At 48.6% G+C, this 27,968-nt stretch overlaps 1 protein-coding gene across 2 annotated transcripts in view; it reads right to left on the bottom strand.

Annotated features, from left to right (window-relative positions):
- RAD54B (RAD54 homolog B) overlaps nt 1-22,314 on the bottom strand; it is a 136,954-nt gene extending 114,640 nt beyond the window's left edge. For both annotated transcript variants that reach the window (XM_075353040.1, XM_075353041.1), the window contains exons 1-3: nt 22,231-22,314; nt 15,988-16,121; nt 11,143-11,269 (exon numbers count right to left, since the gene is read on the bottom strand). In XM_075353040.1, coding sequence (XP_075209155.1) covers nt 11,143-11,269; nt 15,988-16,110 — 250 coding nt within the window. In that variant the 5' untranslated portion in view covers nt 16,111-16,121; nt 22,231-22,314. The remainder of the gene's footprint in view (nt 1-11,142; nt 11,270-15,987; nt 16,122-22,230) is intronic.
- Between the last annotated feature and the right edge of the window lie 5,654 nt (nt 22,315-27,968).

Here is a 27,968-nt window from a genome sequence, read left to right as displayed (position 1 = left end):
CTCTCCATAACGTGGAGCTCCCCATCCTGAGAATACCAGCCTTCAGCCGTGTGGCTTTACCCTGGCTGGTATCCAAATTGGGGGGGGGGAACAATACGTCGTTTTTTTTCTAATTATTTATATTTTTTACTGCTCGATATAGACCTGCCCACCGGCGGCTGTGATTGGTTGCAGTGAGATAGCGGTCAATCAGCGTGGGGGCGTGTCTGACTGCAACCAATCATAGGCACCGGTGGGTGGGAGAAGTAGGGAATACGAGATGGATTAATGAGCGGCCGGCATTTTTAAAAGAGGAGACGCCGCCACAGTGTGAACGCCGTGCCGGTGATCGGTGAGTATGAGAGAGGGGGTGGGAGGGAGAGACCGACATGGACAGAGAGAGAGAGAGAGACCAACCGACAGACCGACCGAGAGAGAAAGACGAAAGACCTGCCTTTGTTAATGTCAAAAAACATGCGGATCGCAACAAAAATGCACTGCAATTGCACTGCTTAACATTTTAGCAGTGTTTTTCTACAACCCATTGATTTCAATGGGTGTAGAACGTTGTCAAAACGGACAAAAGAACCGAGATGCTGCTTTTCTGAACGCAGAGATTGTCAAATTTTTGACAATCAAAACGCTGCGTTTCAAAAAGCTTCGTGAGCACAGATTTTGCATGATTCTCACAGACTTTGTAGGGGAAGCAGAACGCATGCATTTTGTCAATGACACAGTGCAGTTGTAAACGCAGCCAAAACGCAGAAAAAAAATGCAACGCGCGCATATGGCCTAACTTCTGTAATTCTTTAGCAACACGGCTCCTCTGTGATTTAGGTGATATACAATGGCGTGAAAGTATTTGCCCCCTTCCTGATTTCTTATTGTTTTGCATGTTTGTCACGCTTTAATATTGAAATTTGTTTGGGGATCTCAAACAAAGATAACAAAATGCAGTTTATAAATGAAGGAAGGTCTTTATTATTAAAGGGAAAACGAAATCCAAACCTACAGGGCCTGGTGTGAAAAAAAAAGTGATTGCCCCTTCCTAAAATATAAATTAACTGTGGTTTATCACATCTTTGGGAAGCTGCGTTCAATTTCCCTAACCACATCCAGGCCTGATTGAGAACAGGTGTGGCAATAATCAACAAATCACTTAAATAGGACCTATCTGACAAAGAGAAGTAGACCAAAAGATCCTCAAAAGCTAGACGACAATTCAGGAACAAATGAGAAACAAAAGTAATTGAGATCTATCAGTCTGGAAAAGGTTATAAAAGGCATTTCTAAAGCTTTGGGACTCCAGCGAACCACATTGAGAGCCATTATCCACAAATGTTGAAACCATGGAACACTGGTGAACCTTTCAAGGAGTGTCCATAGTTACCCCAAGAGCATAGCGACAACTCAAAGACGTCACAAAATACCCCACAACAACATCTAAAGAACTGCAGGCCTGACTTGCCTCAGTTAAGGTCAGTGTTAATGACTCCACCAGAAGAAAGACTGGGGAAAAAATGGCCGGCCTGGCAGAGTTCCAAGATGAAAACCACTGCTGAGCAAAAAAAACAAACAAAGGTTCATCTCAGTTTTGCCAGAAATGCTCTTGATCCCCAAGACTTTTGGGAGACTTCTCTGTGGACTGACAAGACAAAAGTTGAGCTTTTTGGAAGAGGTGTATCGCATTATGTCTGGCGTAGAAGTAACACAGCATTTCAGAAAAAGATCATCATACCAACAGTAAAATATGGTGGTAGTAGTGTGATGGTCTGGGGCTCTTTTGCTGCTTCAGTACTTGCTGTAGTAAATAGAACCATGAATTCTGCTGTCTACCAAAAAATCCTGAAGGAAAATGTCCAGCCATCTGTTCGTCACCTCAAGCTGAAGTGCACTTGGGTTACGCAGCAGAAGAATGATCCAAAACACAGCAACAAGTCCACCTCAGAAAGGCTAAAGAAAAAAGGCGGTTAATGCCCGGAAACCCTCCAATGTGGCTGAATTACAACAGGTCTGCAAAAATGAGTGGCCAAAATTCCTCAAGCGCGTTGTAAGAGACTCATTGCCAGTTATCGCAAATGCTTGATTGCAGTTGTTACTGCTAAGAGCGGCCCAATCCGTTATTAGATTTAGGGGGCAATCACTTTTTCACACAGGGCTCTGTGGGTTTGGATTTTTTTTCCCCTTAACCTCTTCACAACACCTGACGTACTGGGTATGTCATGGATCGTGTCAGGTTAATTCCTGCCAGCTGCCGCGAGCAGTCGGCAGCGATGTCTGCACATGTCAGCTGATTTGAACAGCTGACATGTGCAGCTATCAGGCACGAGTAGATTCGCTTACCCACTTGTGCCTGTTGTCACAGCGCGCTGTACATGCCGGCTGCAGTAAACATTCACTTACCCGGCGCCATCGGACAGAAGTCACGCGATGTGATCTCGTGGATCCGATGGTTGTCATGGTACAGTAGCCCAGGGTCATGTGATGGCTCCTGTAGCCAGAATGAGTCACTTCCTCTGTCACTCGGCTGGCTGTTGCCACTGATAAAAGGTGAGCTTTTCTGCAGATCTGAGCAATGCTGCTCTGATCTACAGGAAAGAATGAGCGATCAGACTGCTGATCCTTATTGCCCCCTAGGAGGACTGGTAAATTGAAAAAAAAAAATGTTTTGAACCTAAACGTTCAAATCACCGCCCATTTGCCCCATTGAAAATTAAAAGGGATAAAAAAAAAAAAATACACTTTTGGCATCGCCGCGTTCAGAAATGCCCGCTCAAAATATAAAATCAATTAATCTTAATCGGTACACGGCATAGTGGTAAAAAAAAAATCCAAACGCCAAAGTTACGTTTTTTGGTCGCCGCATATTTTGCGCAAGATGCAGTAACAGGCGATGAAAACGTAGCATCTGCACAGAAATGGTGCCGTTAAAATCACCAGCTCAAAATGCAAAAAATGAGCCGTCACTGAGCCAAGTGAGAACGCTATGGATCGAGGAAAATGGCGCAAAACTTGTGATTTTTTTTTTTAACTCCTTCGATAAAAGTAAACCTATACACGTTTGGCGTCTACGAACTCGTACCGACCTCAGGCATCGCACCCACACATCAGTTTTACCATGAAGTGAACACTGTGAATAAAATATCCCAAAAACAATCAGGCAGTCACACTTTTTTTTGCAATTTTTTCGCAGTTCGAATTTTTTTTGCCGTTTTCCAGTATAGTATATGGTAAAACTTTTGGTTTTATTCAAAATTATAAATCGTTCCACAAAAAAATAAGCTTTCATATGGCAAGTAAGACAGAAAAAGGGAAAAAAAAAAAAAAAAAAAAAAAAAAAAAAGAAAAAAAATTACTGCTCTCGGAAAAAGGAAAAATCTTCCGGGGGTGAACGAGTTAATAATAAAGACCATCATTTACAAACTGCATGATGTGTTTGTGTTATCTTTGTCTAATATTTACATGTATTTCATGAAGAATTTTCATCAGTGACACTACGCAACGTGCGCACATAGCCTTAGGCCTGTTTCACTGATGTGTAAAAAACGCATGTGTCCCTCCGTGTGCCGTGATGCACAGGTGGGTTATCCATGTGCTATCCGTGATCCATGTCAGTCATCCGTGATAACACATGGACTTATACTCACCTGTCCCCGCTCCTGCTGTCCGTGGTGCTGAACTCTCCGGCTCTGCTGTGTATCCGGCCGCCACTGACCTCCGCTGCAGCAACTTCCGGGTCAGCTGCTCCGTGCATAAATGAATATGCATGAGAATAATCAGCCGGGCTGAAAGGAGGAGGCAGCAGAGGCTGAAGACAGCGTTGCTGGAAAAGAGGAGTACAACATTTGTTTTATTTTTAATGTACATGTTTTTCTGGTACATGTTTCACATATCAGACCATAGTGTGGTCCTTGGGACATCAGTGATGCCAAAAACAAAAAACGAACATCTCTCCGTGCGGAGCACATGTGTAGCGCCCCTGAATACATCAGGGTGCTACAGGGAACAGCATCCTGTCCCCCAGGGTGCCAGTTCCCAACAACGGTGTCACTAAAATCCGCACTACAGATCCCAACCACACCTCACAACATGGCCTGTACAGACACACCAGTGGGTTGGTCAAGTTGGAGCACGGCCGCCCACCTAGGGGGTCAGGCAGACTGGTTGGAGGGACTGAGTGAGAACAGTGTTATCCCTCAAAGAGTGAGGAGCTGGGGGTTGGAGCTCCCAGGGAAGCGACAGGTTGGGTCGCAGACGGTGGTCCGGGACCACAGGAGTCAGGGACCGGTATCAGGAACACTGGATAGGGGTGTGATGGACGCAGTTTAGGAGAACTGCTGGCACCAGAAAGCCCAATTACCTTACCGGCACCAAGCACGGCGGGGTACAGGACCCTAGATCAGGGAAGAGCTTCAGGCGCCTTGATAATTAACCTGTGGAGGATAGTCTCTTTATGAACTTTCCTAGCTCAGAGATTTGAGGCATCAGCACAACGCGGGGGATAGGGTGCTTCAAAGCACACAACCCACTAAAATCCCAAGTGCCAGCAATCAAGAGCACAGCTGCCATACACACGGGTATATACCCCGACAAAGAGAGCGCTGCTCCTGATAAGGTCACAATAATGTATCAAACACATATGTAAATATATGATTTTTTATTATTATTATATCTAAATATCATATTTTATATTTCAAAAGAATAACAATACATAAAGTGCTGGTGCTCACAAATCAATTAAAATCCCTACCCCATAAAAACATGCAGAACCAAACTGGTACGTTGTGGAACCAATATGATCAATGTAATTATATGTATAACTAGGTATCAAAAATTCATAGAAAAGACCCCCAATTACCTCTCACAGCATAAGTAAAGTGCTAATGCATTCATATCATGATGTAAACCGCCCATCGGAGCCCAAAGCCAATGGTTTAAATGGCAGCAGAATTAAACAGTTAATGTTATATAACATAAGTATGTCTCCATATAATTGTAATTCAAAATACTCAGAATGGGGCGTTTAGCCAAATATCTGGGTAACCATTAAAGTTACTGTTATAGCTGGAGGGTAAAGCGGAGGAAAAAGATATAAATGTAATCCAGAGTGGTGAACCACAACGCCCAGCACCTCGACGCGCGTTTCGCCTCTTGCTTCTTCAGGAGGTCACGTCAGGAGGTTGACGAAGCAAGAGGCGAAACGCGCGCCGAGGTCAGATGCGTTTTGATGACAAATACACTACTAAATAAAGTTTAAACAGTATGAAAAAAAGAAAAATTATAACAAATGTTTAAAATCATACACAAAATAGCTAATTATATTAAAATGATAACTGCTCTAATATTTATGTATAAAATAACGTTAAATTATGGATTTCATTAATTTAATTGTCGGACTGTGTGTGTATCGTGTATATATCATGTCCTTAATATAATGTCAAAATCGCATGCGTTTATTTTGTCAAAAAAGCATGTAAAACGCTGGGATTTTGATTGTGTGTGCGTTTTGAAAATTATCTGACTAATGTTTGCTAAACGCTGCCAAAATGGCAAAAAATTGACATGCTGCTTCTTTAAACGCAGAGATTTTGACAAATTTTATGCAACTGAAACGCTGCGTTTTTAACAGCATTGTGCGCACAAGAAAGCCATATTTCCCATAGACTTTGCTTGAAAATCAAAACACATGCATTTTGGCATTAAAACACTGCAGTTCAAAACGCTCCAGAAACGCATGAAAAAACGCAACGTGCGGACACAGCCTTACTCTGAAGGACCCGTGCACAAGACACTTGCCACATATAGTTGCCATGGTAACCGTGTCATCCAGCGCATTCCTTCTACAGTTATATGCAGCAACCTAGCTCTCCTCCTCAGCCACCCACCCTACTCCTCCTCGGCCCTCTACTGCGCGGCCACCGGCCCACTCCTCCGCGGCCACCGGCCCACTCCTCCGCGGCCACCGGCCCACTCCTCCGCGGCCACCGGCCCACTCCTCCGCGGCCACCGGCCCACTCCTCCGCGGCCACCGGCCCACTCCTCCGCGGCCACCGGCCCACTCCTCCGCGGCCACCGGCCCACTCCTCCGCGGCCACCCGCCCACTCCTCCGCGGCCACCAGCCCACTCCTCCGCGGCCACCAGCCCACTCCTCAGTCCATCGGTGGAGGGCAGGAAAGAAAGCTACCAGGACCTGTATATAATCTGCTCAGTTGCTGCAGGTGCTGACTAGTTGATCAGTCACCTGCCATTAACGACCACATGCTGCAGAGAAACACTGGCAGGGCACATTCAGACAACCGTATACATCAGCCCGAGATCGGACCGCACTGTGTGGACTGGCCGCATGTCTTCCTGCCGGAGTGCGACAGCCGCAGAGAAATATACAAAGCTGCCACGCTTGGGTGAGGAGACGCACGGCCAGCCCGAACCGTGCGGTCCGATCTTGGATCGATTAAAACAGTTGTCTGAGTGCACCGCAAAGAATTATTGACTCCCTATTCCACCTTAGAGCCTTTGTATTACAGATAATGATTCCTCCACTTCTTTACACCAACAGAAAAGTTGAAATTAGAAGGAAATATGTTTTTCCTTTTTCTGATATCTACATCTGGCTGTTTTATAGTCCGAAAACTTCAGCAATTTGTGCATAGTTCAGACTATAGGCTGCATGTCACTATATGCACAGTATTGTACGTGTTTATTCAGCGTACCAAATATGAACATTTGTAGTTTCATGATATTTTTTTGTCCAAAATTCATTGGTTTTTATTTTTTTTTTAACATACTATATGGGAGTCAGTATATGTGAATATAACATGACTGTGCCTAAAACCAGTCATACACATTGCAGTAGAGAGCTCGCTGATGGATGATGGATGCTTCGGCCAATCGCTCGGAGAACGGTGATCTCGGCCGCCTCTCCCATACATTGGCCGAGTGCTCCTGGGTCTGTATGAGACATTTATACCAGTGGCTTCTCGCTCGGAGAACAGTGATCAGCAGTCCAAAATCAGACATGCTGGAACAACCTCTCCCCCGACCATCGCCCCATAGGGTTGGCCGTACACGCCGATATCGGTGAGTGTGGCAGGCGTTACTCTAATGTGTTTGGGGGCCTTAATGAGTATTATCAAAAGACAGTCCTGAAAGTGTTACTATTATCACTGGATTTAGTGATGGCAAAACTAGAGCCGACAGGGATGTAACAAAGGGATCAGCTTTGTTGTTGCCATGTTATAACCAGTACTGATCACAGCATCTAAAGGGTTAAAGAAAAAGCACAGAACAGTGTGTATACAGAATAACACCAAATAAGTGCAGATTCACATTATGCAAACCTGTTTCGGATGTGCCAGGCGCAGTCAGCTCCGCTCCTGTGGGTTATCTCAGATGCAGAAGTGCTGGAGCCGAGTGACTCCACAGCCGTACAGTCATGGCACACGGCATTGTGAGTGGAGTCAGTGCGGAGATGACAGATACAGTATATACTATATACCGAGGATGGATAACAAAGTGCAAATTTACAGAGAAAAAGAGAGCCTGGGGGGGGGGGGGGGGGAAGAGATCCCACGTACGGGAGAGTCTTGGGGGGGGGGAGAGATCCCACGTACGGGAGAGTCTTGGGGGGGGGGGAGAGATCCCACGTACGGGAGAGTCTTGGGGGGGGGAGAGATCCCACGTACGGGAGAGTCTTGGGGGGGGGAGAGATCCCACGTACGGGAGAGTCTTGGGGGGGGGAGAGATCCCACGTACGGGAGAGTCTTGGGGGGGGGAGAGATCCCACGTACGGGAGAGTCTTGGGGGGGAGAGATCCCACGTACGGGAGAGTCTTGGGGGGGAGAGATCCCACGTACGGGAGAGTCTTGGGGGGGAGAGATCCCACGTACGGGAGAGTCTTGGGGGGGAGAGATCCCACGTACGGGAGAGTCTTGGGGGGGAGAGATCCCACGTACGGGAGAGTCTTGGGGGGGAGAGATCCCACGTACGGGAGAGTCTTGGGGGGGAGAGATCCCACGTACGGGAGAGTCTTGGGGGGGAGAGATCCCACGTACGGGAGAGTCTTGGGGGGGAGAGATCCCACGTACGGGAGAGTCTTGGGGGGGAGAGATCCCACGTACGGGAGAGTCTTGGGGGGGAGAGATCCCACGTACGGGAGAGTCTTGGGGGGGAGAGATCCCACGTACGGGAGAGTCTTGGGGGGGAGAGATCCCACGTACGGGAGAGTCTTGGGGGGGAGAGATCCCACGTACGGGAGAGTCTTGGGGGGGAGAGATCCCACGTACGGGAGAGTCTTGGGGGGGGAGAGATCCCACGTACGGGAGAGTCTTGGGGGGGAGAGATCCCACGTACGGGAGAGTCTTGGGGGGGAGAGATCCCACGTACGGGAGAGTCTTGGGGGGGAGAGATCCCACGTACGGGAGAGTCTTGGGGGGGAGAGATCCCACGTACGGGAGAGTCTTGGGGGGGAGAGATCCCACGTACGGGAGAGTCTTGGGGGGAGAGATCCCACGTACGGGAGAGTCTTGGGGGGAGAGATCCCACGTACGGGAGAGTCTTGGGGGGAGAGATCCCACGTACGGGAGAGTCTTGGGGGGAGAGATCCCACGTACGGCAGAGTCTTGGGGGGAGAGATCCCACGTACGGGAGAGTCTTGGGGGGAGAGATCCCACGTACGGGAGAGTCTTGGGGGGAGAGATCCCACGTACGGGAGAGTCTTGGGGGGAGAGATCCCACGTACGGGAGAGTCTTGGGGGGAGAGATCCCACGTACGGGAGAGTCTTGGGGGGAGAGATCCCACGTACGGGAGAGTCTTGGGGGGAGAGATCCCACGTACGGGAGAGTCTTGGGGGGAGAGATCCCACGTACGGGAGAGTCTTGGGGGGAGAGATCCCACGTACGGGAGAGTCTTGGGGGGAGAGATCCCACGTACGGGAGAGTCTTGGGGGGAGAGATCCCACGTACGGGAGAGTCTTGGGGGGAGAGATCCCACGTACGGGAGAGTCTTGGGGGGAGAGATCCCACGTACGGGAGAGTCTTGGGGGGAGAGATCCCACGTACGGGAGAGTCTTGGGGGGAGAGATCCCACGTACGGGAGAGTCTTGGGGGGAGAGATCCCACGTACGGGAGAGTCTTGGGGGGAGAGATCCCACGTACGGGAGAGTCTTGGGGGGGAGAGATCCCACGTACGGGAGAGTCTTGGGGGGGGAGAGATCCCACGTACGGGAGAGTCTTGGGGGGGGGAGAGATCCCACGTACGGGAGAGTCTTGGGGGGGGAGAGATCCCACGTACGGGAGAGTCTTGGGGGGGGAGAGATCCCACGTACGGGAGAGTCTTGGGGGGGGAGAGATCCCACGTACGGGAGAGTCTTGGGGGGGGAGAGATCCCACGTACGGGAGAGTCTTGGGGGGGGAGAGATCCCACGTACGGGAGAGTCTTGGGGGGGGAGAGATCCCACGTACGGGAGAGTCTTGGGGGGGGAGAGATCCCACGTACGGGAGAGTCTTGGGGGGGGAGAGATCCCACGTACGGGAGAGTCTTGGGGGGGGAGAGATCCCACGTACGGGAGAGTCTTGGGGGGGGAGAGATCCCACGTACGGGAGAGTCTTGGGGGGGGAGAGATCCCACGTACGGGAGAGTCTTGGGGGGGGAGAGATCCCACGTACGGGAGAGTCTTGGGGGGGGAGAGATCCCACGTACGGGAGAGTCTTGGGGGGGGGAGAGATCCCACGTACGGGAGAGTCTTGGGGGGGGAGAGATCCCACGTACGGGAGAGTCTTGGGGGGGGAGAGATCCCACGTACGGGAGAGTCTTGGGGGGGGAGAGATCCCACGTACGGGAGAGTCTTGGGGGGGGAGAGATCCCACGTACGGGAGAGTCTTGGGGGGGGAGAGATCCCACGTACGGGAGAGTCTTGGGGGGGGAGAGATCCCACGTACGGGAGAGTCTTGGGGGGGGAGAGATCCCACGTACGGGAGAGTCTTGGGGGGGGAGAGATCCCACGTACGGGAGAGTCTTGGGGGGGGAGAGATCCCACGTACGGGAGAGTCTTGGGGGGGGAGAGATCCCACGTACGGGAGAGTCTTGGGGGGGGAGAGATCCCACGTACGGGAGAGTCTTGGGGGGGGAGAGATCCCACGTACGGGAGAGTCTTGGGGGGGGAGAGATCCCACGTACGGGAGAGTCTTGGGGGGGGAGAGATCCCACGTACGGGAGAGTCTTGGGGGGGGGAGAGATCCCACGTACGGGAGAGTCTTGGGGGGGGAGAGATCCCACGTACGGGAGAGTCTTGGGGGGGGAGAGATCCCACGTACGGGAGAGTCTTGGGGGGGGAGAGATCCCACGTACGGGAGAGTCTTGGGGGGGGGAGAGATCCCACGTACGGGAGAGTCTTGGGGGGGGAGAGATCCCACGTACGGGAGAGTCTTGGGGGGGGAGAGATCCCACGTACGGGAGAGTCTTGGGGGGGAGAGATCCCACGTACGGGAGAGTCTTGGGGGGGGAGAGATCCCACGTACGGGAGAGTCTTGGGGGGGAGAGATCCCACGTACGGGAGAGTCTTGGGGGGGAGAGATCCCACGTACGGGAGAGTCTTGGGGGGGGGAGAGATCCCACGTACGGGAGAGTCTTGGGGGGGGGAGAGATCCCACGTACGGGAGAGTCTTGGGGGGGGAGAGATCCCACGTACGGGAGAGTCTTGGGGGGGAGAGATCCCACGTACGGGAGAGTCTTGGGGGGGGAGAGATCCCACGTACGAGAGAGTCTTGGGGGGGGAGAGATCCCACGTACGGGAGAGTCTTGGGGGGGAGAGATCCCACGTACGGGAGAGTCTTGGGGGGGGAGAGATCCCACGTACGGGAGAGTCTTGGGGGGGAGAGATCCCACGTACGGGAGAGTCTTGGGGGGAGAGATCTTGTATATGGACAGCTTTAACAAGAGCAGTGTTGATTGTTTCAGTTCCTCCTCCGGGTACAGGAAGGATCTATCAGTGGGGGAACTGACAGAATGTAAAGTAATCTTCCATTATAGGGACTGAGCCTTCAGTAAATTTACACATGGTGGGCCGGAAAGGATTAAAGGTGTACGCAGGCTTCAGATATGCAGTGTAAGTCATTAATTTATGCACAAAGCCAGCACAATTTGTAGTAATAAAATGCAGCCTTACCGGCAGTCGGTCTGGGCCTGGAGAAAGCGCCGGCTGAAGGTCGTGCAGCTTCTACTCCTTTCGCAGATTTTACCTCATCTCCACAACTTCTTACAAAATCTTCTGAAGATACATTGTCATTCTTGGGCTTTACCAATGAAACAAAAAAGGGATTATTAATAAGGTTCTAAGAAGGAAACAAATGTATTTACAATATATAGCCATATACATAACATATGGGCGGGGAAATCATGATTCTTTCACAAACAGAATCAATGTCTGGTTTTTGGAACGGGGGCCCCGGCTTCAAAAAGAAAATGAATATATTAGAGAGTAGGTTTTATTCCTCACTAATGCTCTGCTGAAATATGACAGCAACCAGCGACCCTGTGTGTGAGAGCTGCATATAAACACAAGCTGACACGTTCAGGTCAGGAGAGCCGCCGGACGGTCCGAGCATTGCTATGTGATCCTCAGCTGTGTGATTGCGCCTTATACTCTCCTCCGATGCCGGCTCTGACTCCCAGGGCTCACGTGACAATCGGGGACCGCTTCTCTCCCCTCCTTTGGGATGTAACCGACATCCATAGGAAGGCAGAGCTGCAGAGCCCGAGGAGCCAGTGACAACACCGCGGAATGGTGCCGGCACCGAGAGCGAGTAAAGGTGTTATTCCTTCAGGAAAGGAGAACAGTGATTGAGAACGGGATTTCTGAGTAATGGATAACCCCTTTAACCCCTTCACGACCATGGACGGATATATCCGTCATGGATCGTGTCCCGGTAAGCCCCGCCCCCTGCCGCGGGCAGGCGGCGTGGATCGGCACACATATCAGCTGTATTCAACAGCTGACATGTGTGCCTACATGTTCCGAGTGGAATCGCATTCCACCCGGAACATTAACCCCTTAGATCTCGCTGCCAAAGTCTGGCAGCGAGATCTATATGCGCGCGGCCATCTTTTTTACTTACCGCCGCCCCCTCCGGACGTCACGTGAGTGATCACGTGACGTTCGGTGGTTGCCATCGTAGCACAGGGTCATGTGATGACGCCTGGTGCTACGAAGTTTCACTTTCATTCTTCCTCGGCACGGAGCAGAGGAAGAAAGAAAGTGACTATTTCTGCTGTTTACAGCGGTATAGCTGTAATCAGCAGATAGCGATCAGCAATCGGATTGCTGATCGCTATAGCCCCCTAGGGGGACTAGTAAAATAAAATAAAAAAAAGTAAAAAAAAAGTTTTAAAAAATTAAAAAAAAAAAAACAAAAAACCTAAAAGTTCAAATCACCCCCCTTTCCCCCCATTGAAAATTAAAAGGTTAAAAAATAAATAAATATACATATATTTGGTATCGCCGCGTTCAGAAATGCCCGATCTATCAAAATATAAAATCAATTAATCTGATTGGTAAACGGCGTAGTGGCAAAAAAATTCCAAACGCCAAAATTACGTTTTTTGGTCGCCGCAAGTTTTACGCAAAATGTAATAACAGGCGATCAAAACGTAGCATCTGCGCAAAAATGCTACCATTAGAAACATCAGCTTGAGACGCAAAAAATAAGCCGTCACTGAGCCATAGATCCCAAATAATAAGAACGCTACGTGTTTCGGAAAATGGCGCAAAACGTGCGCCACTTTTATTGGACAAACTTGTGAATTTTTTTTAACCCCTTAGATACAAGTAAACCTATACATGTTTGGTGTCTACAAACTCGCACCGACCTCAGGTATCATACCCACACATCAGTTTTACCATATAGTGAACACCGTGAATAAAACATCCCAAAAACTATTGTGCCATCACACTTTTTTTGCAATTTTTCCACACTTGGAATTTTTTTGCTGCTTTCCAGTACACTATATGGTAAAACTTATGGTTTCATTTAAAAGTACAACTTGTCCCGCAAAAAACAAGCCCTCATATGGCAAGATTGACGGAAAAATAAAAAAGTTACGGCTCTCGGAAGAAGGGGAGCAAAAAACAAAAACGGAAAGTGCCCCGGGGCTGAAGGGGTTAACAATCGCTCTGCATGCATACGTCTGTCGGCCTGGGTAAACACGCACTTGTATATAGCGGATTGGTGCAAGTAAAAGCGGCATTAGGATATGTCATGACTATCACATCGGTGGGGGTCCAGGACCCCTAGTGATCTGCTCAGCTTCTATTTTCCCCTTAGGCTATGTTCACACAGTGCATTTTTTTTTGCATGGTTTTTCATTGGTTCTATGCAGAGCCATGCTAATAAAACGCTGCTTTTTACAGCACCAGCAAAACCTATGAGATTCCAGAAATCTCATGCGCAGACAGACACACACTTGCTTTTTTTTCCCTGACTGAAATGGAAAATTGCTGCATTTTTTAAAAGAAGCTTTAAGTAATTAAATAGTGCTTTAGCCTCAAAATTTGTATTTTTATAAGGGTGACAGGCACACACAGACATTGAAAATTTGTTGTGCAATTTCTCCTGAATACACAGATACCCCATATGTGGTAGGAATCTACTGTTTGGGTGCACGGCAAGGCTCAGAAGGGAAGGAGCGCTATTTTACTTTTGGAACGCAAAAATATCTGAAATAGCGGACACCATTTCGCGTTTGGAGAGCCCCTGATGTGCGTAAACAATAGAAATCCCCCCACAAGTGACCCTATTTTGGAAACTAGACCGCTCAAGGAATTTATCTAGATGTTTGGTGAGCACCTTCAACCTCCAGGTGCTTCACAGCATTTTATAACGCTGAGCCACGCAAATGAAAAAAAATTCCCACAAACATGTTGCTTTTGCCCCAAATTTTTAATTTTCACAAGGGTAACAGGAGAAATTGCACAACAAATTGTATGGTGCATTTTCTCCCAAGTACAACGATTCCCCATTGGTGGTGGAATACTACTGTTTGGGCGCACAGCAGGGCTCAGAAGGTAAGGAGCACCATTTGAATTTTTGGAGCGCCATTTTGTGCTGGAATAGTTTACAGATGCTATGTCGCATTTAAAGAGCGCCTGACATTCCAAAACAGCAGAAAGCCCCACAAGTGACCCCATTTTGGAAACTACACCTTTGGAGGAATTTATCTAGGGGAGTAGTGAGTATTTTTCTCCCTCAGGCGAGTCAATTGTATAAAATTGGGCTGAGTAAATGAAAATTTCCCATTTTTTTTACAATACAATGTTGCTTTGGCCTCAGAAAAGCCAAATCAAGATGGATCCTTCGTTCAGATGCACAAGCACCTCTAGGCCTCAATGACAAGAATGATTTGTCTGGGTTTTTTTTATGATTGCTTTTTGATTTCTTTTGAAAAATTAAGGTTGCGTACTTGCTGTCTTTTCTGAATTGAATCATATGTAGTTATAATGACGTTTACCTGTGAACTATGTATGCTTTTTGAGTGACAATATCCTCTTCCAGGATACCATATTTATTTTTATTTGACTTTTTCATCGCGTTTTATTCCACCTTTTTTCCGACAGTTTGATGAAGCAGCCTAACATTTGCCACGCTTGTACTGTATGACAAATTTATAAATCAGGTTGCTCCGGATGAAGAGATACCAAATATGTGCACTTTTTTTTTTTTTTTGTTTATTTTTGTTTTTACATAACTATACGTGTTTATTGGTATAATATTTTTTCTTTTTTGCATTTATTTGTGGATATTTTTTTTTTAATATTTTACTCAGTTCCCCTATGGGATATTAACATTTATTAGTCTGATCGCTGGTGTAATGCATTCATTACACCTGTCAGTGTGATACTGACAGAACACCTGTAAGGCTACGTGCGCACGTTGCGTACAGTCACTGCAGAATTTTCTGCAGCGATCTGAAGAGCACATGTGTGCTTCAAATCGCTGCAGAAAATGTCCGTAGTGAAAAAAAAAAAAAAAAACAGATTCCATGCGCTCTGCCTGCAGCTCCTGCCATAGACAGAGCAGGGGCTGCCGGCAAAGCGCACGGAAGACGTGACATGTCACTTCTTAGAACGCGCACTTCTGCCAGCAGCCAAAGCGCTGCACTCTAAGACGCCACGTGCGCACGGTCCCTGCACAATCTCCATAGATTATGCAGGGGACGCAGGACACATGCAGTTACGCTGCGCTACAAAGCGCAGCGTAACTGCATGTATTTACGCAACGTGCGCACATAGCCTTAGACCCTGCTTTTGGCATGGTCTAACAGGCCACCGTAACCAGGTACCCCAGAGGTTGTCATTTGACCTTGGCTTGCCATGGCAAAAATTGGTACCCTGTGGTCACATAACAGGGGTCTGAATTGGGTAGGAAAGGGAAAGCCTTCCCTCTCCCAGCCTCCTAAATGCTGTGATCGCTATTAACTGCAGCATTTAGGGAGTTAAATGGCCGGGTCTCGGCTGTCAATGAAGCTTAGCTCCCGACCCCTGTGCCTGCAAGATCAGCAGAACCTATTGCTTTGTCCATTTGCAGGAACACACCACAATATAGGATGTACCAGTTTGTCCAATGTAGGGAAGAGGAGAAGTATCATTTTCTGATATTCAAAAGTCAAAAAATGAGGGTCTTTAGTTTTACCACGTTTCTGAATAGAAGGTCAAGCTAATGTTACTCCAGAAAGTAGCAGAAATGATAGCAGAAATGTAATCTGGCTCATACCTGGAGCACAGGCAGGCAAAATCTGCACCAAACTCATCAAGACGCAAGTGCCTCTAAATGGATCTGGTGCCCCCTGCTCCAGCAGGGCTTTCTCCAGACTGGTGTATACAGCACAAGTAATGATGGATTCCCGCACAGTATTTACAAAGTTACTAAGTGAAATTTTGGAGGCACTGATTACTTTCTGCAGATCCATACAAAATCCTTGGGCTTCATACACACTAGGAGACGAGTACCGCCATTACCTGTAATGCTGCTGTCACAATTCCCACATTTGGACACGTGTTCAGTTTGACAGGTGGTATAAAGCGCGGCCTTTTTGCTGCATTTCCGGCGAGTTGTTGGCTCGGAGCTGCTGATCTCCTCATAGTGAGAATATCTGAAATAAATAATACTACATCATTATACACTGTGTGCAGAATTATTAGGCAAATCAGTATTTTGATCACATGATACTTTTTATACATGTTGTCCTACTCCAAGCTGTATAGGCTGAGAGCCAACTACCAATTAAGTAAATCAGGTGATGTGCACCTCTGTAATGAGGAGGGATGCGGTGTAATGACATCAACACCCTATATAAGGTGTGCTTAATTATTAGGCAACTTCCTTTCCTTTGGCAAAATGGGTCAGAAGAGAGATTTGACGGGCTCTGAAAAGTCTAAAATTGTGAGATGTCCTGCAGAGGGATGCAGCAGTCTTGAAATTGCCAAACTTTTGAAGCGTGATCACCGAACAATCAAGCGTTTCATGGCAAATAGCCAACAGGCTCGCAAGAAGCGTGTTGGGCAAAAAAGGCGCCAAATAACTGCCAAGAATTGAGGAAAATCAAGCGTGAAGCTGCCAAGATGCCATTTGCCACCAGTTTGGCCATATTTCAGAGCTGCAATGTTACTGGAGTATCAGAAAGCACAAGGTGTGCCATACTCAGGGACATGGCCATGGTAAGGAAGACTGAAAAACCACCACCTTTCAACAAGAAACATAAGATAAAACGTCGAGACTGGGCCAAGAAATATCTTAAGACTGATTTTTCAAAAGTTTTATGGGACTGATGAAATGAGAGTGACTCATGATGGGCCAGATGGATGGGCCAGAGGCTGGATCAGTAAAGGGCAGAGAGCTCCACTCCGACTCAGACGCCAGCAAGGTGGAGGTGGGGTACTGGTATGGGCTGGTATCATCAAAGATGAACTTGTGGGACCTTTTCGGGTTGAGGATGGAGAGAAGCTCAACTCCCAGACCTACTGCCAGTTTCTGGAAGACAACTTCTTCAAGCAGTGGTACAGGAGGAAGTCGGTATCGTTCAAGAAAAACATGATTTTCATGCAGGACAATGCTCCATCACATGCATCCAACTACTCCACAGCGTGGCTGGCCAGTAAAGGTCTAAAAGATGAAAAAATAATGACATGGCCCCCTTATTCACCTGATCTGAACCCCATAGAGAACCTGTGGTTCCTCAGAAAATGTGAGATCTACAGGGAGGGAAAACAGTGCACCTCTCGGAACAGTGTCTGGAGGCTGTGGTGGCTGCTGCACGCAATGTTGATCATAAACAGATCAAGCAACTGACAGAATCTATGGATGGTAGGCTGCTGAGTGTCATCATAAAGAAAGGTGGCTATATTGGTCACTAATTTTTTGGGTTTTGATTTTGCATGTCAGAAATGTTTATTTCTAACTTTTGTGCAGTTATATTGGTTTACCTGGGGAAAATAAACAAGTGAGATGGGAATATATTTGGTTTTTATTAAGTTGCCTAATAATTCTGCACAGTGATAGTTACCTGCACAAACAGATATCCTCCTAAGATAGCCAAATATAAAAAATCCCACTCCAACTTCCAAAAATATTAAGGTTTCATATTTGAGTCTTTTGGGCTGATTGAGAACATAGTTGTTGATCAATAATAAAAGATATCCTCTAAAATACAACTTGCCTAATAATTCTGCACACGGTGTACCACAGAAACACTGTATAATGACAATAATTCCACTTTGCACAGAGATGAATATTTGCAGAGAGACAAAGTAGCAAGAGCTGGGGGTAATTATATTTTTTTAATAATTTTTGCACCTGGCATTGTCTCCCTTGCTCAAATCATAGACGCGTCAGATCAGCGAAGCTAAAGATGATGGGAAAATAAACATCTGATCAGTCTTGGCAATTATTTTTACTCTGGACAAAGTCACAGGAAGAGTTTAATTATTTTCACAAGTCTCAGCCTGGACTTTAGAAAGACTATAAGACTATAATGGTCCCATGTGCATTTCAGCTGGCCAAGATAAAGCCCTGCTGGTTTGGTGCTATAAGTTTAAGTCCCCTGGTCTTCTACTCACCTTCTGGCGTCTTCACCTTTTATTGACACCGTCCCTGTCCTGAGACGCCATTTTGTAACTGGCCGGAAGTCAGAAGTTATATCACAAGGTCTCTATACAAGTCTATGAGAGCCAGAACAAGGCTCTCATAGACTTGTATTGCATTGTGACTAAGTTTGCTCCAGGAAACACTGGAGCTGCTGTCAGGTCACAAATCACTGGAGACTGACCAGAGTGGCGGTGATAGAGGATGAAGACGCCGGAGGGTGAGTATAAGACCGGGGGCAGGAGAAGTACCGCTCTAGTACTAATATAAAACCCAAAAGCTGGAGTGGTGCTCAGCTCACAGACCTGATAACCTCTTCAAAGAGATCCCATTAGTGGCAGGAGTACAGCTGTGTACCGCAGTCATCCTCCCTCTGCTTAGGTCATGGGCACAGGGACAGCGCCCCTTAACATGAAGCTGTATTTCAGGGAACAGGAAGGAAATTAAAAAGGGTTTTTACTATAATATTAAGACTAAAAGGCCACTGAGGGCCCAGGCACATGTTGTAGTTTTGTCATTTTTTTCTGCGTAGCTGTGTCCCAAAATCTGGAGGGTTTCCCCGATGCCGGCAAAGTGAATGAGAATCCTGAAGTCTCGTGCACACGTTGCTTATTTTTTTACTTCCAGATTTAAATCTGCAGAATGTCAATTATTTGTGTTTTTTGCTGCAGATTTCACCGATACTAATGAGTGGCAAAACATCTGCACTAAAAAAACACGTGTATTATACACTGCGCATTTCCTGCCAAGGGATACAGAACTTCCCACAGCAAATACTTAATGTGTGCACATTCCCATCCACTGCAAGATGATTACGAATGAGTGTTGTTGCTTGTTTTACTATTATCCGGCCGTGTTAAACAGGCTGCCGTGTAAACAGGCTGCCGTGTAAACAGGCTGCCGTGTAAACAGGCTGCCGTGTAAACAGGCTGCCGTGTAAACAGGCTGCCGTGTAAACACCCAATCACCCAATGAACAAGCAAAACCCTCGTTCCTTCTGTGCAGCACATAAGATCACTGTTCTAAGTCGCGCTGTGTGCATCGCTTGCTTTGGTTTACCTGTCGAACTGTCTAAATGGCATTTAAATGATTTCCGATCAGTAAGTTTCAGGATGGGCGGTCGGATCGTGCTGCCTGTCAGTCCACACTGCTTCTTGTTTAGTAAACAGACATGAAAATATTATAGAAAATGTGTCCACTATTGTTGAAATCCATTTTTATATTAAAAGTGTATTGCTAAAATTTTAAACTTTTATTTTTCATATCACTATGTACACAAGGCCTAAAATGAGACTCCTACTTTCCGTTCTTCATGTGCACATTAACAGCCATAGACAGACTGTGTGTGCAACCATGGATAAAACACACGTGAAAAAAACGATGTTTGAGTAAGGCCTAAAACTACAGCACGCAGCCAAAATAAGTGACACATGGCTGGAATCAGGGTATCAGCCCCTACATCATGCTGCTCTCAGAACCTGCTGACAGATTGCCTTAAAGCCAAATTTGAGAAAGTGCGGCCCTTTATGGAGAGAGACAGCCAATGGCCTGAAAATAAAGCCACCCCACGTGGCCTCCCCCGCACGACCCGGCCCCCCTTCACACCCCCTAACCAACGCGGCCGCCATCTCAATTTCACCAGTATCTGCATCCTTGGGATTATGACCTTGTTGCATACAGTGATGAACAGGCCACCGTCAGAGTCAGCCTGTGCCTCCGAGAGCGAAGCAGATGACATCATTAGATTGCACCAACCATGTGGAGATCAGGAGGGGCAAAACTGGATGAGGTGAATAGTGGGTTTTTTGTTTTTGTTTTGGGGGGTGTTAAATTGTCAGCACGTATGAAGTTAACAAACAGTAGGCTCCAAAAAAAAAATAAAAAATAATCACAAAATAAAAGTATTTGACTATCCAAACAACAGAATTATTTTACAGCTCTTTAAACCACTTGTACGGGGAAAAAAAAAATATGCCTGGTCCGAAACTGACTGATTTAGCAGAGTCTTATCTGGGGTCTCTTACTTTAGGGGGTCTGATGTCTATTAGTTGAAGGAGTTTGTATTTTTTTTTCTTTTAGGAGTGTGGGGTTTTCCTAGTGTAAAGAGTCTGATCTGGGGTATGTATTTGTTAAATTGTCGGGTCTAGTCCAGAGTCTCTGCATAGCGGGGGCCTGGTCTGGGGGTCTCTGTATAGGGGGGGGGGGCTGATCTGGGGGTGTCTGCATAGCGGGGGGGGGGGCCTGGCCTGGGGGTGTCTGCATAGCGGGGGGGGGGCCTGGCCTGGGGGTGTCTGCATAGCGGGGGGGGGGGGCCTGGCCTGGGGGTGTCTGCATAGCGGGGGGGGGGGCCTGGCCTGGGGGTGTCTGCATAGCGGGGGGGGGGGGCCTGGCCTGGGGGTGTCTGCATAGCGGGGGGGGGGGCCTGGCCTGGGGGTGTCTGCATAGCGGGGGGGGGGGCCTGGCCTGGGGGTGTCTGCATAGCGGGGGGGGGGGCCTGGCCTGGGGGTGTCTGCATAGCGGGGGGGGGCCTGGCCTGGGGGTGTCTGCATAGCGGGGGGGGGGGCCTGGCCTGGGGTGTCTGCATAGCGGGGGGGGGGCCTGGCCTGGGGGTGTCTGCATAGCGGGGGGGGGGGGCCTGGCCTGGGGGTGTCTGCATAGCGGGGGGGGGGCCTGGCCTGGGGGTGTCTGCATAGCGGGGGGGGGGCCTGGCCTGGGGGTGTCTGCATAGCGGGGGGGGGCCTGGCCTGGGGGTGTCTGCATAGCGGGGGGGGGGCCTGGCCTGGGGGTGTCTGCATAGCGGGGGGGGGGGCCTGGCCTGGGGGTGTCTGCATAGCGGGGGGGGGGCCTGGCCTGGGGGTGTCTGCATAGCGGGGGGGGGCCTGGCCTGGGGGTGTCTGCATAGCGGGGGGGGGGCCTGGCCTGGGGGTGTCTGCATAGCGGGGGGGGGCCTGGCCTGGGGGTGTCTGCATAGCGGGGGGGGGCCTGGCCTGGGGGTGTCTGCATAGCGGGGGGGGGGGCCTGGCCTGGGGGTGTCTGCATAGCGGGGGGGGGGCCTGGCCTGGGGGTGTCTGCATAGCGGGGGGGGGGGCCTGGCCTGGGGGTGTCTGCATAGCGGGGGGGGGCCTGGCCTGGGGGCGTCTGCATAGCGGGGGCCGTGTCTGGGGGCGTCTGCATAGCGGGGGCCGTGTCTGGAGGCGTCTGCATAGCGGGGGCCGTGTCTGGGGGCGTCTGCATAGCGGGGGCAGTGTCTGGGGGCGTCTGCATAGCGGGGGCAGTGTCTGGGGGCGTCTGCATAGCGGGGGCAGTGTCTGGGGGCGTCTGCATAGCGGGGGCAGTGTCTGGGGGCGTCTGCATAGCGGGGGCCGTGTCTGGGGGCGTCTGCATAGCGGGGGCCGTGTCTGGGGGCGTCTGCATAGCGGGGGGCCGTGTCTGGGGGCGTCTGCATAGCGGGGGCCGTGTCTGGGGCGTCTGCATAGCGGGGGCCGTGTCTGGGGGCGTCTGCATAGCGGGGGCCGTGTCTGGGGGCGTCTGCATAGCGGGGGCCGTGTCTGGGGGCGTCTGCATAGCGGGGGCCGTGTCTGGGGGCGTCTGCATAGCGGGAGCCGTGTCTGGGGGCGTCTGCATAGCGGGGGCCTGGTCTGGGGGTGTCTGCATAGCGGGAGCCGTGTCTGGGGGCGTCTGCATAGCGGGAGCCGTGTCTGGGGGCGTCTGCATAGCGGGGGCCTGGTCTGGGGGCGTCTGCATAGCGGGGGCCTGGTCTGGGGGCGTCTGCATAGCGGGGGCCTGGTCTGGGGGTGTCTGCATAGCGGGAGCCGTGTCTGGGGGCGTCTGCATAGAGGGAGCCGTGTCTGGGGGTCTTTGTGTAGGGGGGCTGGTCCTATTTTAGGGCCGCTCTGGGGTCTCTTAGTTTGGCAGAAGCTTTCGATCCTCCTTGATGTTGATCTGATCACTGGTCCCAGCAGCTACACAGGACGTATCACATAAGACGACATCCATCCCTCCCAGACTGAATACAACCGGCCAGAGAGGGTGTGTGTATACGGGGAGCCTATAGACATGTACATTTATTGTGCCGCCATGACAGGCAGAGAGCCCCGTGCACAATGCCGTGCTGTACTCACACCGGGAGCAGCAGACTCCTCCGCCAGCCGGTGTCACCGCTCAAACCTCCCTCTCTCCCAGCATGCACCGCGACCCGCCAATTCTCTCACTCACAAGTGGGGAATTGCTCGCTAAATAAAGTTCTTTGAAAAAAAATCTATGCTCTCTAGTTACTATAGCAACTAGCTGCGACGCCTACGTACGGATGACCCGCAAAGTAAAGTTTGTTGAAGACAGAGAGAAAAAAAACACCACATCGCCTCTGGTTACCACAGCAACGGACTGCGCAAGCGCATTTACCTTTATTGTAAAAATGGACAAATATCAATAAACGTGTACTGTCCAAGAGATGTAATGTACAGAAGGGAAATCAGACTGCGCCTTGTGTCAGGACAGGCAGCCACAGTCACAACTGAGCAGTATAATGATTGGTGCACGGCCACTGTGCAAATGTCTTGCCTTTGGTTAATGGCCGTGCATTTATAAATACAAGTTCCACTCACATGTAGGAGCGCAGCCGTGTCTCACACCCCGTGTACAGGCCGCCATTACTGACCAGAACCTACAGACCCTTCTCGGGCATCGCAGCGCACATACGGACCAGGACATACGGGCTAAACCGGCCTATGGCTAATATCACACGTCACTTGGCTACTGTCGGGCATAAACATTCAAAAAGTGTTTGTCCAATGGTGGCCACAGTCTTTACAGAGGCATACTAAAGAAAATGAGCAAAACACAGCGGGTGACATAAGTACTGAACACGTCACCAATATTCTAAGTAAATATATTTGTAAAGGTGCTATTGACATTCATTTCTCACCAGATGTCAGTAACAACCCATCCAATCCACACAAGGAAAGAAATCAAACAATAGATGTCCATAAATTTAGTAATGTGTAATAAAAAGAATTGACCCAGGGAAAAAGTATTGAACGCGCTTTCTGAAATGTGATTAATACTTTGTACAAAAGCCTTTGTTGGTGATGAAGCTTCAAGACCCCTTCTCTATGCAGAAATTAGACGCATGCATTGCTCAGGTGTGATTTTGGTCCATTCTTCCACACAAACACTCTTCATATCCTGTAAGTCTTGGGCTCCTATGAACTCTGAACTTTAGGTTTTTCCATACTTTTTCTACTGGATGCAAGTCAGGTGATCGGCTCGGCCATTCTAGCAGCTTTATTTTCTCTCTAAGGCCCCCTTCACACGTCAGTGATTCTGGTACGTTTGTGCTTTTTTTTATACGTACCAGACTCACTGACATACGCAGACACATTATAATCAATGGGTCTGCTCACACATGAGTGATTTTTCACTGAACGTGTCTCCGTGCAGCGTACACGCGTGTCCGTGATTCTGCACGGAGACAAGTCAGTTTTTTTCTGGCATCACTGATGACCCAGGGACCACACTATGGTGTGATCCGTGTGTGATCTGTGAAACACGTACCAGAAAAACACTGACATATTAAATAATAAACATTTTCAAATCACCTTTCCAGTGACGCGCTGTGCAGCCTCCGCTCCTGGCTCATGAATATCCATGAAAGCAGGAACAGCCGACCCGGAGGTAGCTTCAGAGAGCGGTGGGCGGACGCTGCAGAGACAGAGACTTCAGCACCATGGACAGCAGCAGTGAAGGCAGGTGAGTAATGTCCATATGCAATCACGGGATCAGTGATTGCACATGGACAACCCACGTGTGCCGTGAATCACGGAACACGGAGGGACATGTGCGTGTTTTACACGTCAGTGAAGAACGTCAGTGAAGAACGTCAGTGTTTTTCACTGTCGTGTGAAGGGGGCCTAAAACAAATTGAGACTTTCCTTGGCTGTGTGTTTGGGATCATTGTCTTGCTGAAATCTCCACCCTCGGTTCATTTTCATTATCCTGGTAGATGTCAGCAGATTTTTATCAAGAATGTCTAGGTATATTTGTCCATTCATCCTTACTTCAATAATATAAAGTTTGCCAGTGCTGTATGCTGAAAAATAGCCCCACATTAAGAAGTTCCCACCTCCAAACTTCACTGTTGGTATGGTATTTTTGGCTTGATTTGCCTTTTGGCTTCGAAACATGGTCTATATTATAGCATCGAAAGAGTTCAGTTTTGGTCTCATCGGACCAGACTATATTCTCTTAGTATTTCACAGGTTCGTCTAAATGTTGTTAAGCAAACTTTAAACGCCTGGTCGTAGGCATTATATTCTTTCCACTTCCGGATTATGGCCTCAGCAGTGCACACTGGGACCTTCAGTAGTATAGAAATTCTTCTGTAACCAATGCCATCAGTATGTCTTGCAACAATAAGGTTGTGTAGGTCTTGAGACAGCTCACTGGTTTTACCCATCATGAGATGTTTCTTGTGTAGCACCTTAGTAGTGAGACACCTTTTTATAGGCCATCCGTTGAATCAGATGATATTATTTTTCACTAAGGGGCAAGATTGCTTTCTAATTACTTATAAATTTCAGGTGTTGTCATGACTTTCCATCATTTTATGTGTTTAATACTTTTTCCATGTGTCATTTCTCATTAACACACACAATTTATTGACATGTATGGTTAGATTTCTTTGCCTGTGTGGATTGGATGGGTTGTTACCGACATCTGGTGAAAAATTCATGTCAATAGCACCTATATTTACTTTGAAAATTGATAATGTGTTCAATACTTATTTCACCCGCTGTATGATGGCAGGGTATAAACTTTTTTGCGGCTGACATATGTATAGAAACAGCTTTTCCCAGTGCAGAGTCAGATGTTATTATACATGCATACAGGGTGCACTCCAATTTTCTGGAATAATTGAATTGTTCTGGAAAATATTTTTCCTTCTTTGGGACTGATTTGCATACATTTCCTGCCAGTTGTCCACACGGTGGAACAACCTAGTTGAGATCAGTAGTTGTACTGTCCTGGGTTAGTGTGCCGGACATTGCATGATACTTTGTAGTTACATACTGGCTCAATTTATCCAGCCACCTCAATAACAAGGACAGAAACCAAATCCCCTCAATGTTATGGTTAAAGGCTGTATTTCTTTCTGCAGTCAAAACTTGCTCCTTAGACAGTAAAAACAAACTCCGGGGTCATGCGCTCTGAGCCGAAATCCAGTGATGGCAGCGGAGAGGTGAGTGATCATCCTGTGACGCTGCGTATTCATTAGCATGATAGCACAACCACAGGAGTGTACTAACATGCTAATGAGGGGCGACTGGCCAGGGAACTAACACCTAGGGGACTAGTTGTCTCGCTCATTAGCATACGGTATAAGATCTTTAGAAATATATAGGTTAGGCTGTCATGTAGAACTGTTGAAAGGACTTCATCCCCCTCTTCTTCACCAGCCACAGGTCGTCATGGCGATTATCTGATTGGCCTGGAAGCTTAAGGTATTTATGACTTTGGGTGATGGTAGAACTAAAGCCAAAAGCTGCAGAGAAAGACAATTCTTTGTAATATTGGCGGGAAAACTCCCAAAGCAGGTTTTGAAGTGCGACTTTAATGCTAGAAAGATGAAAAACACATTGCCAGAATCCCTGCGTCGTGCGGAACCCAGCGCACCGTCTCACCTGACGAGGAGATCGACGGAATCACGACAAATTAGTATTGGCCAGTAAAATTGTGCTAGAGGCGTTGTGTTTGGTATCAATGTAACTGTAAAATCGAGATATTAAATATGACGCTAATATCTTTCACCTGTGTGACCCAGGGGCAAAGATATGAAAAACCCTAGAATTATGGAACTTTGTGACCATCTCAAGCCCAGCCCACAAGTGACTGTAAAATGATGTCACAGGCAAGGGGGGCTAGCAAGAGCATAAGAGACAGTTCCTGTCTTGGGGGCTCAGTCAGCACGAGGAGGGCATCATGAAGGGTGATGCTGGCCGATTCTAACATCTCTTGGAGTTCCCTCCTACTCCCTAAGCAGACGTCACTTCTATGGCACAAGCTTAGTAAGTTTCACGTTTATACCTTTTATTTTATGTAACTGTTATGCCGTAATGTGTATTGTTCCCTTTTGTAAATTTCTGTATATTCTTTAAACACTGCCTATTTTCGGATTAAATATATAAAAATTTAAGAGTTTCTTTCCTTATGCTTTATATACGAATCCAAAACCCCGAAGGGCCTTATGCTATCTGAAACGGGTTCCCAGCTACCTGTAGAAAGTCTGGGTGGTGGCAGCGTAATTGTTATTGCATAGAATTATTGGAGTGCTATCAGTAAGGGTACCGAGGTATATAAATATTCCATTAGCAGGAATCAGAGATATACATTTACCCTTGCTGTGAGACCTCCAATATTTGGCATTATCAGCTCAGCAGCCTCATCTTATGCATTGTCCCTGCAGTACCAAAAGTGGCCTGCAGACAAGGGGGGCGCTAGAGAGTAGTCGTGTGTAACAAAATCAAGTGAACAGCTGCGGATTTCTGAGGGACTTCCCCGGCTGTTCGTGACAAATTGGTGGCAAGCGGTGGATATATAAAGCATTAGTGATCTGGTTTGAGCAATCATACCTTTCACTAAAAACTTGCAAAAGTTTTGAGGATTGAACTCAGTGTTTAAATATACCTGGAACAATACTGTACGTGTAGCAGTTACCCCTCCCCTTCTCTCTTGTTTTCTATCCTATCTTTTATTTGGCAATTATGGATGCTGTGTCAGAAGCCTGGTACAATCAGCAGAAGAAGGAAGTTCTTGCTGCACTCTGCAGATCCAAGTTGATTGATGGCCATGGCAAAACGAGGCAGGGACCTCATTAAAGAACTTTTACAATGGGACGCAGAGCACGTTCATTCCCCCAGTGCTGGAGAAGAGGAGGCAAGCCAAGCCCAGGATAGTGCTTCTGCAGAGTCCCCACCATCAACTGCAAGCCAGAGCAGTGACCGGGGCAACATGGACTCTTTCCTGAAGATGGCTCTACAACAATTCGCTGCAGATGACCGGCAGGGACGGCTAAGCCTCATTCAGCAATATCGAGAGGCTGAGAGAGCCGAGCGAGAGGCTGAGAGAGCCGAGCGCCAGGCTCAGGCCGAGCGAGAGGCTGAGAGAGCCGAGCGAGAGCGCCAAGCCCAGAGAGACCATGAATTGAATATCCTCAAAGCCCGGCAGCAGACATCTTCCTCACTAAACGGTGAGTCCAATAATGCCAGCAGCTTTAAGCCCCGACCGGAGCACTTTCTTGTGATGGAAAAGGACGGGGATTTGGACACCTTTCTGAGGGGATTTGAAAAGACTTGCTTGCAGTACCAGTTGCCCTCAACACAATGGGCACAATACTTAACCCCAGGGCTGCGAGGCAAGGCCCTGGACGCGTTTGCCAGTCTCCCTCAAGAGCAGAGTGGAGACTATGGGGCCATAAAGCAGGCCCTAGTACGGAAGTATCAGCTGACTCCGGAGGTGTACCGAAAAAAATTCCGGACCCTCCAGCTCGGACCTCATGACAGCTACAGCGATTTGGAGGGTGGGCTCCAGCGCACCTTTGACCAGTGGATCCAAGGACTGTCCGTTACAACCTTTGAGGAGTTAAAGGACCTCATGGTGAAGGACCAACTCCTACATGTCTGTCCTGTGGAGGTTCGACAGTTTGTTATGGACCGAGAGCCCAAGGAGGCCTCAAAAGCAGCCCAGATTGCCGACGCCTATGTGGCCAACCGTGCATCGGAGGTGCGGAAGCCGTCCACCACTAGCTGGAAAGGGGGTAAGATGACAACTACAACCACCCCTGCCCCTACCAGCCGACCTCCCG

The sequence above is a fragment of the Anomaloglossus baeobatrachus genome, chromosome 6 (genome assembly GCF_048569485.1).
Source record: "Anomaloglossus baeobatrachus isolate aAnoBae1 chromosome 6, aAnoBae1.hap1, whole genome shotgun sequence".
Lineage (NCBI taxonomy): Eukaryota > Metazoa > Chordata > Amphibia > Anura > Aromobatidae > Anomaloglossus > Anomaloglossus baeobatrachus.
This window is presented reverse-complemented; position numbering and strand designations above follow the sequence as displayed.